The following is a 15342-nucleotide window of genomic DNA, read 5'->3' as shown; positions in this document are numbered from 1 at the left end:
AAAAAGGGCTCAGACAGGACAATTGGGAGACTGAAAGATTTCAGCAGGACTGTGTAGAATTGCAAAGCAGAACGATAACACAGAGTTAAGACAGGGCTGGGGCAGAGCTAAGGTAAATGCAGGAGCGGTGGCAGAAGCTAGAAAAGAACTGAAGCTTTCTGGGAACAAAACTGGATTGAACTACCACCTACAGAGCCCCATCTCTGACATGCCTAAACAAGCCTATCCTCTCTGGGCATCTTCTGTGCATGGTCATTTCTTTGGGTTTAAACCTACAATGCCCAATATTTCCTTTCAAATGGAAGCTCCTCCTGCCTGCCCATCCATAAACAGCTACTACTCCTCTAGGTGTTCAAGATGGAAGCTCTGTACAACGTTGGGAGCATGTGCAGTCTTTGCAGCTTCACAGAATCTCCCTGTCAAGGGATGATCTTCCCAGTTAACACCACCACTGCTTTTATAGTCTGCTACAATTCATACATTATACAACCACCTACAAAACTCGAAAAAAATGCTATTTTCCTCAGTAAACTTATTTTTCACAAACAGCTTTAAAAGCGAATGATGAGACAACACATACTTGGGAAGAGGTGAGTAAATCAAGGTCACAAGTTGATCTGAAGAGAAACAGTAAAGAGTTTTAAAAACTGAAGGCTTAATGTCTGTTGCTGTTCTGTCATGATGTAACTTTTTTCCTATTGATAAGGCTGGGAAGTCTGACTACTTGTCTGCTCTGGTGCTACAAGCCTTCCATTTTCCAAAATTACAAATCTTTGTAGATTTGATATGAAGTCTGAATGATGTAGAAGTGACTCGAATGAGTGCAACTACTGGAAGGAAAATTGTCAGTGATAATCTGCAAATAATAAGTGGAATTATTGTACGAAAACTCTGAGAAAGGACAGTCATTTATAAAAATTAATAATATAACCCATGTTCTTCCAGAGTTTAATTTACCCATTTCCCCATTTGTTTGCATGTAATACACAGGAAATGGCAACTAACATTCTTTTTAAAATGTGGATATATGCTGAAACATTAAGAAAATAAAAGCTACAGGTTTAAAAAACCCAAGTTTTTTAAAGCAGTGGGATGGAGGAAAACATTAAGAAATATGCCTTTAAATGTGACAAAAGTAATTCATGTTTTGGAAGATGTGAGCTCAACAATGAAGTTTAAACATAACCCGCTAAGGGAGAGCTAAGCAGTTGTAACCGAAGAACTGGGGCATGCACAAATTTCATTTGATTTACCTCATTTGGGTAGCTCATCTTTGAGCTGAAAAGGACTCCCAAGTGTCTTGCTAATGCAGAGTTATAACTTGTCCAGTGAATCCTGAAGGAAGCAGAACAGTCCTGGGTATTTAGCTTGCCTCCCATATATAGGCAGCCAGTTGTAGGAACCTGGATTTAGCAGGCTAATAAATAATTCAGGAGATTCCTTTACGTATTTAAGAGGTCTGAGACTGGATGGATTGGACTGGTTGAAACACAAGTTTATTTTATTATAGCACTATTGGGCTTGAGAAAGAGGCCAGTAACTTCTGAGACAATCAGCTTTCCTCTTCTGCTTGCCTATAGATGATGGCAAGATTGAACTTTATAAGAATGAACTCAATCATTTAACACTGATTTAATCTCCACTACAAACAATAACTTTCACATTTCCTGAGAAAATAGGGAACCAGGCTCCTTCAAAAGTATTTGTTGTCACTGATGCTGTAATTATATTCTGCTTTTCTTAACCAACATCAACAACTGAAATTAGGCTTAAGGACTCACAGTTTGGGATAACAGCACTCCTAAATTATAGTCAGAAGTGTTTCTTGTATCCTAAAATTTTAAAAGGTGGGACATACCAATGTTAGAATGTTTATGAAAGATAGTTTACGCTTTCAGAAATCTTCCTGAACAACTGATACCCAGAGAAATGCTGTCTCCTTTAGCAAATGCTTAAAAAGAAACATCAGCTGTGAAAGGTGTTAAAATGCTGAAGCACAGAAACATCACCAGATTTAATTTCCAAAATCTCTGAATCCACTTTCAATCCCTCTGGACAGATAATATAAATCAAGAACTCAGTGACAGACCTTATAAAGTAGCACTTCTCTAATTTAAAGCTAGTGTTGGCAGCATGTACTGCTCATGTTGGTCTGTGTTTCCTGAGTATATTTTTACAGCTCAATACATTTTACAAATATAATTAAAGTAGTAGCAGAACCCTGAATTGCCCAGCAGACATGGCCAAGCTTGCAAAATATACCACTGGTCTGAAGAGATACTTGCTGTTTATTATCTGGTCATCTCATTCTCATGTTCAGTTTCATAGATATTCTAACAGCATATTGTCAGCCTAATAGGTCAGATATTAAAGATAACTACTCCTTTTCTAGTTTTACTTGAGCTCTGAGAGTCAATATAGGGTCTGCATAAACCACGTCTTTTGCTAGCAAAGTATAAGGGGAACCTAAAAGTTTGTATGGGCTTAATTTGAAGATTACATGATTGAAGGTGCAGAGAATTACCTAGTACACAGCAACCATGTAAGCTTCCTTCTTCTCTTCAAACGTATTTCATTAAATTGGTGTCACACTAACACACCTAGTGACCGCATTCTCTGGACGCTCAGAATGCTTCCAGTTGGACCAAGAGACCTTTGGTGTCTCTGCTTGGCCCTTGCTTCAAATGCAAATCTGTATAATGAACTTCCATTTAACATCCATCCCAGCTCAATCTCTGCTGAGCACCACTGATATCACCTGAATTTTATTTATCTTTCATCATTTCATAGGTCTCTAGAGATGGTATCTGCCGCCTTTGTGGTTCTTCAAAAACTTCTCCAACAAAGGGAATGTTAAGGCAACAATTTCAGACAGATTAATCACCAGTGCCACTTTGGCATCCTCTGTGTTGCAAAACAACAGTATGACCAGAAATAACAATTAGCATTTGTTTCCAAATCTGGGAAGCCTGGGCATTCCCAGTAAATTGCTCCTACATGGGAGGTTCTGTTCCCAAGATGGAACCATTAGGGAAGCTGCTGAAGCTCCCAAAGGCTAGGAGTACAACTGGGATGACAGCAGCATCTTGAACATTTGCATTCACTTCAATCCGAAGCCCTCCTTACCGCTCCTGCAGTGATTCTGACAGATTCAGTAGCACTTGTGTCCCTTCTGTTAGGCCACTTTAATCTCCAGTGACTCTAGTAAAACTGTATCAAACGCAGGAAACCTACCAGGTGCAGGTGACTGGGGCTATCAATTACAGCAAACCACAGCAATGAAGTGGGACTAGGGAACTAGAAAGTATTAAGCATACCAAAGACAACAGGATAGATAAGAAAGTAATAAAAAGACCTAAGTATTATTTAGGAAGCTCATCTCCAGAGAGCACACAAAATCCTTCCTTTGAGGCACTGCCTAGATATAGCAATATTTTCTGACTGTGCAGCCATGGTTGTTCGTTTTATCAGTTATATTAAAGTTTCAGAGCAGATAAATGCTTGTCCCTAACAGTATTTGGTAGTTGTTAAAGTTCTTCACATTTAAATCAGGCATCTAAATAAAAATAACTTCCACTGAAGTCATGCATAGCCTGCAGTGGAAAGTTAGTATTCAGCCTTTTGAGAGTACCCACACTACTTAACAAATCAGTTTTTATTAACTTTGAAAGTGCTAGAAGTTGAGGCTCTACTAACAGCATTAAATATGTATAATTCAAATACATTTTGCCTAAGGAATGCTCTATTACCTTACGATGCTGCAAGCTATGCCTCCTTTCTTCTAAAATCCAGCAGACACCAGCGATGTGGTTTAAATTCAACAACCTAAAATGCCTGTCATTCCAGGTTGGAAAACTGACTCTAAGTTAATAGAAAGAACTGCTGTTTTGAGAGTTAAACAAAAAGAAACATACTAGGCATTATTTTCAGAGCAGAGTAATTGTATAGGATGAGGTTTGGGGTTATTCAAAAATTTTTAAAGAACGTTTAAGTTGAACTCAGATAAAATAGAATTTTTTCTGGAAGATTTGAATCTTAATTTTCAGACTTCTAATAATCAACGTTTAAAGATATATATTGTCCCATAGCAGAAGGAGCTACAAGACCTTAAGCTACCTCATAAAACACACTAACGGTTTTAGTACATTAGTTTATTTAACAAGAAAAAGTATTTCTAAGCTTTTTGTGTTCTACTTGCAATATTGGGTTCTTGCACCAAAGTGATGTACTTTACTATTCTACAGTATGTGAACACACGAACTGCATAAATACATTAAATCGAGAAGCTATTACATCTTACTAGCATTAACAACTGTATGCTGGTATAAACACTATCTTTCTGGGAATTAATAATTACTATGAACAGTTGGTAGAGGAGAACACTATCTTTATCTTTTTATAACTTACAATAAAGATGAAAAAACAAATCCACTGTTTAAAGCGCTCAGCCATTTAGAGGCTAGTGCTGTGTTCTGTATTGTTTTAAAAATCATCTCTTTATTCTCTGCAGTCGAAACATCCCAAGGTAGAAACAGAATTTCTATTCAGAGCAGCAGTGAGAATGTTCAGCAGGAACTCTTTCCTCCCAGCTATTCTTATGTCTGAATAGGAATGCAATGTGTCCTGATGCTCAGATGTTTCTGCCTGCTCTTGCCAGCCAGGTAATGTGCAGGAGACTGCATTCCGCATTTGTGGGAGGAGTGTTTCCAGATGCTCTGCTGGTTTCCACTGTTCAGCACATCTTTCATTTGCTCAGTGCTCCCCACAATGCCCAAACATAATCTGATTTAGCTAGATTGACATGAAAAGTCAGAGCACATTAAAAAAATGCCTTAAAACCTGATGACAGTTCATAACTAGAGGATGAACACGAAACAGGTATGTTTGATGGGTCCCACAGTGATCAGTTCTCACCCTCTTCCAGTCAGCAATGTTAATCAATGCAATAGGGAAAAAACAGAAACTCATTACTGAAGATCTGCAACTGACACAACTATCATTTAAGTGGTACCAGCAGTACAAAGCAGTCTGAGCTCCTGAGCCAATTGGTATATGCAATGAATGTATAATAAAATGTCACGACCAGGTTTAGAATAAATTAGAAACAAAAAGGTAGGCCAAACTTTGGATGGGAGATATCTATGCTAGGAAGCATGTGGAGGTGTTTGAACACAGTTTCAGTACTGGTTGATATGCCTAAGGCAAACTTCACATGGATAAATGTGAATATCAAGTAGGAGTTGAGATTGTATTACCTCTCCTTTTGGCAGTGGTGCAAGTGCTACTAGAATACTGTGTCCTTGGTACTCGGACAAGATTACAAGATGATCCCCTCTGGTATTATAATGTATGAATTGGAATACCAGATACAAACCAGCAGTCTGGGAAGTCTGCATCTCAAAAACAAATGCTATGATTCTTGTCTATCTCTTTTCATTTTAAGTGTCCCAGCTCTACTAATTCCATCCATTGACAAAAAACATTTTCTGAAATTCAGCTGCATCTGCAAGCCAAATACCTTTCATCATACTATGAAAAAGACTACAAAATACTTCAGTTTTCTTATCTGCATTGAGTAATTTTCTTCCATGTATAACACTTCATATGTGATTCTGAATAAACAAGAAGCAGCACTGTTACAGAAATTGTTTCTTCTCTCTCTTTACAATTTAATTAACAATGGCTATTTTTACCTTACATTAGTAACTGCCTGGAACTAACGAATAAATGCAGCTAATAAGCATTACCAGCGTAACCGGTTTTGACACGAACTTTATAATAATATAAATCCATTGCCTTTCATGATATTTCTCTTGATTTGCACCGCTGCAAATGAGCATAGAACATCACTGGTTTAAAAAAAAAAATCTAACACAGACTAATGCAAGGCATTATGTGCTTTGAACACAAGGCCCTCAGACATAATGTCATAGAATCACCTGTGTGTGAAAGCTTTTGTCAGACGACTGAAAGTGCTGTATATTCTGGTTGGGAGGTTACTGCCAGAGGTGCTCGTTACCGTTTCCTTTACTGGAGTGTTTTTCTTGCTAATTTTTCCAGTTAAACTATTTCCTGATAGCACCCAACTCACCCCAACTCAGTTCCAAGAAGTGGATCATAGCTCAAACTCAAGCCATTGGAAAGAGCTGGGTTAGGAAATAATCAGAAGTAGACCAGAAGTAGTGAGGGAGCAGTGATTTTTAAAGCTATGGTGGTGACAAACAGCTGGAGTGAGCTGCAAGTATGTATCTCCTGACACCAATCACCATCAACTGAAACTAGTTTGCTTTGCTCTTCTTCCCAAAGAATGTTTGCAATAACAGTTTCAAGTAAGAACAACTCTGCACAAACTCTTACATCTCATTCCCACATCTGTTCAAATGTGTTCCTACTGTATCCCTTCTCAGTCTCACAGAATAAACAAAATCTACAGGATCCCACCCTCCCAATTAAAAATGATCTCTTCAAAAACTCCTGAATTCCCATGGAAGGAGACCTTCTAAAGCCTAATGAGATAATTATTATGATTATAAACACAGTCTTGAGAACTGAGCAAAACTCTTGACCTTTTAAAGAAATATATAAAATTTGTAGCACGAAACCCCTGAAGCTTGTATCATATTTTGCACTGAGAGTGTGGTATTTTTCCTTTGCTACAAATGAAAAGTGACCCTAATTTATAGGGATACCTTGGTCTTCCTAAGTATCAGAAAAATGGAAAAGCAAAGTCTAATTCAGCTCAGTTTTTAAACAGCAGTCAGTGTAGGCAAACTAGACACTTAAACTCTAGTTATTTTCTCTCAAACTGAATTCAAAGTTTTGTCAAACCACAAAAACAATCGACTATGACAGACCATTACAACAGAACACACACTGAACTGCAGCAGATGTAAAGGAAATAATAAATTCAGTGTATACTAATAGAAAACACCGTACTACTAGAAAAAGCATTATAATGTTAGCACAGTCCTAAAACAAGGGAAATCAAACATGAAAAACCTAGGCATGTCTGCTCATCATTAGTCCTCTCTTGTGAAGAAGTGTAGTCATGTCCCTGTGGGAAGTAATATGATCCAAGGATATGAACATAACTTTTCTTATATCTGTAAACAAGTTAACAACAGCTAGTGAGTTACAACAAGAATGAAAAAGAACAGATGTCATTTCAGCTTAATTTTCAGCTGCTTTCTTTTGATGCTTGTGGAGGATAATAAATTCATCAGGCTTTATAGAAGGGATTCAAAATTAAGCTTGCTTTCTTATGGAGATTTGGAAACTTTAAACCTGACCTTCTCATACAGTATTTATAATCCTGGTGGTCCTGAGATGATCTCGCTGATGCCCAAAGGAGAGGCTAGTTTAAAATAGCAATGTCGCCATGTTGTTCTAAAGCCTAAACTGACACAGTGTAGCATGTAAGCATGTACAAGCAAAACAAAAAATAAAATTTGGATAAAATAACCGATGACAGATTTCTATGAAAATAGTTTTAATTTTCAAAGGGTGGACTTCTGTATTGTAGCTAAGGAAACCACTCGCACATAATGAACCCTCTCCTGTGCTAAATAACACAACAAAATCTATTTGGTTTTTCGCAGGGAATCTTGTAAAAAAATTACTTAGAAATATGCCTGTATGAAGGTACACGTACATGGAAATGGGATTATCAACCTTCCTGAACATTACAGAAATCAAAAATGACAGTCCTGCAGTGGCTGCACACTCATGACTCCAAGGTCATCAATCTCTTTGCTGAAGATCATCAAGCACTAAATCATTAGGAGATTAAAGTCTTTACATACTACTTTATCCTGTAGGGAGAAATTACACTAAATATCAGGGTTAAATCTCACTGAAAGGAGAGCAACACATGATACATACACACAGAGAAAAACAGTAGCCAGCAACCCCCTCTAACTCCACGTAAGCATCACATAAAACTGTCCTAATTTAATCCCCATTGCAAACAGTTCCAGCAGCCCATTATCAATAGGGACAGTCACAACAACGTGTGGCTGCTTTGCCCTGCCACGTCAGCAGCACAACACAGGAACAAAGGAAACTGTCCGGTCTCGCACCTAAACCACCGAGAAAAACTTCTCGTCTGGCATTTCTGCCACGTTTGGTTTTTATTATTCGATCACTCTCCCACAGAATATTCTTTGGCAATCCTCAAATTACCATTTCTAATATATATGGCATTTACTTTGCATTCATCAAAATACTAGAACAAGGAAATAAGGAAACTGTCAGTTATATGCAACATTTATTTGTATTGTTAACTGTTGGGCACATCCCTTCACCCTTTCCTAGATTGTTCTCTGATGTTGCAACGGTATCTCAAACACAAAATGTTGCCAGACTTTTCTTACTGGTCAACCCCTCTCAATCTTATTTGTAAACATCCACTAAATTGGGAAAACTAGCCACTCAACATCCTTGGAGTATGACTTGGTCCAAATGACTGAGAACTACTCAACCCCAAAAGACCTTAACAGCAAGGTTTTCTGTAACTTTTTGAACCTCCTTAGCGTTTCTACAGTATTAATATCAACTGTACTTTCTGTACATCTGTCTCAAAAGATCAGATGATCCCTTTTTAAAGCCATTCTTAACTTGAAAGCATACTGACTTGGATAGAGGAAATGTCTTACAAAGTGACTGTGTATTTAGCAAAAAGCACGTTAATATGAGAAGATCAACAAATCTAATAACAGCTCTTCTTATTGCAATAGCTTTTTTACAATTTGGTGTTGTTTCTTCAATGCCAGTTCTTAGGGGAACACTGATAACATCAGACAGATTGTTTCCAGACTTCCAGACGCTAGAAGCGTCATAGGTCTGACACATTCAGCATCAGCATGGGCAACACTGGAACAGTAGTGCTAAATGAAGGCTTGAAAAAAAAAAAAACCAACTTAAAAACTGCCCTGGACTAGTCACTGCTGTTGAATCACTGTCACTGGTTTTGGTACGAAGTGAAGGAAAGACATGCATTGTGTTGCAACTGTTTTACCAATCTATTCAGTAACCAAGATTAAACCCACTGCAGGTAACAATTATTATCACAGGGGCCCTACTAATTTACTCATAACGTTTTTTGTATCTTTCACATTGAGCTTCCCTTCAAACTTTTGACCAAATTGTTTATGAGGCATTTTCCTACAGTGCTTTTGGATGCTCCGTTGAAAACCAATTTATTGCACAAGAAAACTTTAAGAGGAAATGCAGAATTGTTTACTCTCCGTTACAACAGGAATTCTTAAGAGATTCTTGGCATGCACCTAAATTATAAAAAAGGAAGTGTCTCATGAGTAATTTACCATTATTGGCAAAGATACATGGTACTTCTCTGCCATGTATGACGATGCACACTATTTCCTTTTCCATTCACACCCATACAGAACTGTACACAGTAAACATGTTCAGTGAAAAGTTATTACAAGCATACCTTACGTAGTATGAGCTTAAGGAAAAAAATAGAACTGTGTGACCACCAGCTGTCCTCAGTTAACTCTGAACTTACTACAGCAACTCTATATACAACTTCTTGAGAACAGATCTAGTTCAAGTGGTGCCTCTGGAGGCACATCACCTCACCACCACCAGCCACAAGCTCTAGCTTTGAAGGTAGCCACACAAGAATATATGAGGTGATGTGAGAAACGTATAGCTGGAATGACAGCTGCCACTGGAAAAAACGTGTTCTGAAGCCACATTTGGAACAATGCCAAACCTCTCTTCATTAGTGTGTTATATGTACCCAAATTACTTAAACTTACATTAAGATTTCTCGTTCTATAACAACATGCTAAAAGGCTAGGTAAAACATGAACTTCCCGCTTTACCTCTGATATTCTATCAGTTTAAAGCTTTAAACAAAGGCACAAAATCTGGTTTTGAAGGAAACCTCAAAATGAAGCATTGACAGTTGAACTCTTCGATTGTGCCCTTCCCTGAAAATGCACTGGGGATTAAAAATATTGTGCAGCATAATGTGACTGTTCTATACCCCAGGAGGCCACAATAAGAAAGAAATACTAGGCTCCATCGTTTTGGTTTGGAATGCCTTTGCTTGCTGAAAGAGCAATTCAGAGGAAAAATGTCCTTTATGTTCTCCATTAATAACCCAAACCTACTCAGTTCCTTAACAGGCCTAAACTGCCTGCTACTAATTTATTTATAAATATCTCTTCTGCTTGTTTATATGGGTACTTGTGTTGCATATCTGGTATTTTAATCAAAGCAGCCTGTGGAAAGTTTTGTTCAGCATCATCTACAATACCCAGAGATCTTTTACCTTTAAAGAAACATCCTCTTTCACAAGGAATGCTTCAAGTACACAGGTGAAATTAAGTCAATTACTTCAAGTGAACCAAGATTTCATATCTAAATTATGTCAAATATTTCAGTGTGGCTCCTGTGAAAAATTAAGTGAACTACAGTGCGTACCTAATCCATTTGGATTTAGATAGTGTATAATCTAAGTACTGAGAAAGACAAACACCATGATCAACAACTTGAGACTCTTCAATTCATGTGAAATTAAATTCTGAAAGCTTGGGAAAATTAACGAGGCCAGGGTTTTAATGCAGAATTTTGTTTATTTAACATATTTTGAAGCTTCCCTTGTGCCTCTGAAGAACTTCCTTTTCTCATTTGCCTGCCTGCCTTTGTGAGAGACGAGAAGAGCGGGACGTGCCAGCCTTTCTTTCCTGTATCCCAGGAAATACTTAATTTCCTCTGTAGTAATCTCACTGTCACAGAATTTTCTCACAAAAATCAACATACTAAAAATACCTGAAAACATTTAATGAAAATTATTTCCTTTCATAGAAATATTAGGAAACTACTATTTTGAGATAGCTCTTCAAACTCAAATTTGGCCCTGAATTTAAATTCCTATTTGGGGGGTGGGGAACACACCTTTTTTTAAAATGTTAGCTCACAGTATCCTACTGTGATGAAGAATTAGCCTGAGACATTGTTTTAAAAGACATAAACATCCCCCTTTCAGATACTCATTTTCTAGCTTTCCCTACTTTCATTTTGCTGAGGACTGTTGAACACCATTTCCATCAATGTCTTAGAAAATAGAGTGGACAGGACATCAGGAAATAATGTCAATCACCATATTGTAAACCACAAAAAATTCCTGATGGAACCTTTTCTGACATGTTCTCTAAAGTCTCTAATAAGAAAGACATTCAGTGGTTTTTTTTTTGTTTAAGCAGTCTCTTCTAGTACACAAGTGCTATTGCACTTGAAGTTTTTCTTAGTTTCTAGAAAGAATGTGAAGCAAGCAAGATTCTGGTCCAAACAGTGACATTTTCCATTGAGGTACACATCATTCATGAAGTCCCTCTCAAACTGATTACAGCTGTAAGTCAGGGACCTACCATTATCACACAAAGAACGCATCACTACTGTTGACATGCTTAGATATTTACACATCTTTACTAAACCTTAACAGTCCCATCTGAGTTCCAACTGGTAAAACACCATTATCTACTTGCATGATTAGCTTTGAAAGTATGAAATATTAAATTATTAAAATGACATTTTCAAAAAGCATCCTCAAAATTGTCAAATGCACAAAACCCCCACTAAAGTATTAAAAAACCACCTCACTCCTCACTTAAGTTCTATTATTTGTCCTACTCATAAATAACTTATTTTCTTTCAAATCATTATATTCTTCCCTAAACTCTAATCCTGAACAGTTCCATCAAATCAGTGCCTTGGTAATCCTATTGTAGTCTCATACACACAGTGTAGGTGCACTCATGTATCAGTAAACACTATACTGAAAAGAGTCCAGAGCTCTTCTAGATCCACCTGTCTTCCATCCACCCCAGCCTCATCACCAGACTACAGAACGAGATCTCGATGTGCCCAGCAGCACATTAAACCATCTAAGCCATCCAGCCTGTTGTTAACGCACTCTCCCGGCACTCAGGCGAGAAGAGTCCCATATCCTCCAAAGGGTATGCTGAGGCTGCACCTGGGGCCATTGCTTGCAAATTATTTCTCCGGACGGACAGCAAATCAATCCCTCTTGAAAGCAGCCTCAAGACATCCCTCCAAAGCAGGTCTATAAAGAACCGATATAACTATTTGCAGTAGTAACAGGAAACCCACGAGAAAGCACCGCTTGACTGGGGCCTATGTGGAATGCCTCTCCTCAGCTAAAACTTTTTTTTCTGTTTTCTCACCAAAGCAATTAGGAGACCTGTGTTTAAATTCCAAGCAACACACTAATGGGGGAAGGGAAAATAAACATAGAAAAGTAGCTACAGTCCTGATAATACATATTCATTAGTTAACTTTTGCAGGGAAACTTCTCCCCAAGGTGATTCAAGATCTTGGGAGCTTAATGACCCCATTGAAAATACTTCCTCCACCTTCTAAATATTTAACTTGCATGACAACATTTATTTACATAACATTCTCAACCACACAAACGTCCTTGGATTTATCATCTCAAATTCAAGGATATCTGTAGCTTTTCAATACCTACCAAGCATTTGAAAGGAGAATAAATTTCATAGTATGTATCAGCTGAGCTGGACTAAGCTGACTACTTATTAATGCTGTCACATAAAGGTACAACTGAACAGCTGCATTGGCCAAATATGATCATAGTTAATGGCTGAAAACAGTTCTTTTAAAAGTTATTACTATTATTTGGGATAACCTTTGTGTCTAACTTGGTTAATACTGGGCAAATAGATGGTTTTATGAATCCTTGTATGACATTTTATTCAAAAATACATAAGCAAAGGCATGTAAGATGTTCCCTGTTTTCATCGAACTGTTTAAATCTTGTATTTTTACATAACTTGTTTCTTCCGTTTTATTCACACTCCCTTTCAAAATATTTCGGCAATAAACTTCCAGACGTTTTACAGAGAACACAACCTGCCTTTCCAAAAATGTCCCTAAAGTAAAACTTTGCAAAACTCACGATGTTTATTAAAGCTAGTCTTCAATGCAGCTCGTAAGGTGATGTGTTGGGTTTGGTTTTTTTTTCCCCCGGAAGAGCACCAAGGCCGGAGACACGGACCCCCTGACCGCAGCCTTACAGCCCGGCGAGCAACCGACCCCACCCCAGGCCCCGGGGCTGCGCTTCCCAAGACAGCCCAGCGCCGGGAAGCGTCCGGAGCGCGGCCCTGCCCGCCCCGCCTCAGGCAGAGGCCCCCGGCCCCCCCCCGCTTCTGCCGGCACCTCGGGATCTTGTGTCGCTTATCGTGAAGGGTCAGCTATTTATATTTATAGTTCAGGCTTTTTCTTTCCGAGTGGCATTTCGAGGCGCAGCCGGGGAGGGTTGGGGGTGGGGGGAGCACATGGCTGCCCGCCGGGGCACATTCGCGTCCCACCGCTCGCTGCGGAAGAAGTGACGGGGAGGCGGCACAAGGAGCGGGGAGGGGACGAAGAAAACCAACGGCAGCGAGGAGCGGCAGAAGATGAAGGCGGGCCGGCGGGGGGAAGCAAGGCGGGGGGGGAAGCACGGGAGAGGGAGCGGACTCGCAGGGGAAGGGAGGCGCCGGGCTGAGGGGGAGCGCGGGGTAAAGCGAGGGCCGAGGAGAGCGCGAAGCGCGGAAGCGGCGATGGGGAGCGGCGGGCAGAGCCGGCCCGGCCCGGCACCCACCTGGCACCGGCACACAATGTCCGACTCGGTGGCCAGCAGGTCGACCACCTTGCCCTTGCCTTCGTCCCCCCACTGCGCCCCCAGCACCACCGTCACTTTGTTACCGCCCGGCTCGCTGCGCGCCCGCTTGAGCCCGCCGCCGGGGTGGCCGCTGCGGTCGTTGGACGCCCGGGTGCCCGACATGGTGGGTCGGAAGGTGGCTGGAGCCGCCGCCTCGCGCTGCCTCGCTGCCCGCCGAGCCCGGCCCCCGCGCGCTGCCCGCGCCCCGCGCCCGCCGCCCGCCTTTAACGGCGCCGCGCCACGCGCCGCCCCGCCACGCCCCCCGCGCGGCGCCGTGACGTCCGGGGACGGCTGCCCCGCCCGTCACACGCACACGTACACAGAGCCTCGCACACACAGTCAGCCTCCACACACACCTCCCACCCGTCTCCACACACCTACAGTCTTCTCACAGACACACACGGTCTCGCACACCCCCACAGTCTCCACACACACACTCCCCGTCTCCACACTCTGTCTCCTCACACACGCACACAGAGTCTTGCACAGCCGTGCACAGGTGCCACCTCCACACCCTCACAGTCTCCTCACACACACACACACGCAGTCTCACACAGCTCCCCGGTCTCCACACACAACGCACACCCCACCACCACCCTCCCACACACACTGTTTCTACACCCTCAGTCTCCTCACACACACAGTCTCCACACATGCACACACACCCCACCCTCTCCACACCCACCTGTGTCCACACCCTCACAGTCTCCTCACAGACATGTGCACACACCCCCACTGTCTCAACACCCTCACAGTTTCCTCACGCACACACACATTCTCCTCTCAGGCACACGCTGACCTCTGAGGCACCAGGGCAGTGGCACTGGGAGGCACCCCCAGTCCTGAGGCGTGTGTGTGACGGGCAGCTCAGAGGGACGTGGGCCTGGGTTACGCACTTGTCAGATGCAGCCAGGCCTGTGGCACAGGCAGACAGACAGACAGACATTGGGCTGAGTCACGTGGGGCTGTGTCACTGGAGGCACACTCACGCAAAGGTCTGAGGCGTGCGGCTGTGTCACGCTGACACGGGGCTGAGGCACACGGCTGCGTGATAGAGACACACAACACACAGGTCCAGGCTGTGTGGCTGTCACGGCGGTCTGAGGCCCATGGGGCTCGTCATGTCACGGGGACGCATGGACACGTGGTGTCCTGAGGCGCGTGACTGTCCCTGTGAGACACATGAGCAGTGCTGAGGTGTGTGTGACAGTGACACAACGAGACAGACCCACACACTGGTCTTAGGCACAGGGACTGTGTCTCTGTGAGAGACATGCAGAGTCCTGACGGGTGAGCCTGTGTCACTGCCAGCCAGCCAGGCACTGGCCTGAGGAACATGGGCCTGTGTCACTGCCAGACAGACACTGCTCTGAGGCATTGGAGACTGTCGCTGTCAGACACGCAGAGAATTACATGCGCAGAGTAGCTTGATGTAGGCACAGGTACACTCAGAGTACCCCGTGGCAACTAACAGTTGGAGGGAGAAGGACAGGCACACAAGCTACTCCAGCACACACGGGTCATGAGACACAAACATCCACCCGCTGGCCCGAGAAACATGGGCAGGCACACTTTGAGTTTGACAGACACACATGCTAGCTGAAAATACATACGACTGTTGTTACTGAACT

At 41.7% G+C, this 15342-nt stretch overlaps 1 protein-coding gene across 1 annotated transcript in view; it reads right to left on the bottom strand.

Moving 5' to 3' along the window:
- The window catches only part of ADSS1 (adenylosuccinate synthase 1), a 30240-nt gene extending 16340 nt beyond the window's left edge, over positions 1-13900 (bottom strand). The window contains exon 1 of the mRNA XM_074908784.1: positions 13652-13900. Coding sequence (XP_074764885.1) covers positions 13652-13834 — 183 coding nt within the window. The 5' untranslated portion in view covers positions 13835-13900. The remainder of the gene's footprint in view (positions 1-13651) is intronic.
- Between the last annotated feature and the right edge of the window lie 1442 nt (positions 13901-15342).

The sequence above is a fragment of the Athene noctua genome, chromosome 6 (assembly GCF_965140245.1).
Source record: "Athene noctua chromosome 6, bAthNoc1.hap1.1, whole genome shotgun sequence".
Taxonomy (NCBI): Eukaryota; Metazoa; Chordata; class Aves; order Strigiformes; family Strigidae; genus Athene; species Athene noctua.
Note: the sequence above shows the minus strand (reverse complement) of the source record. Positions and strands in the feature narration are given on the sequence as shown.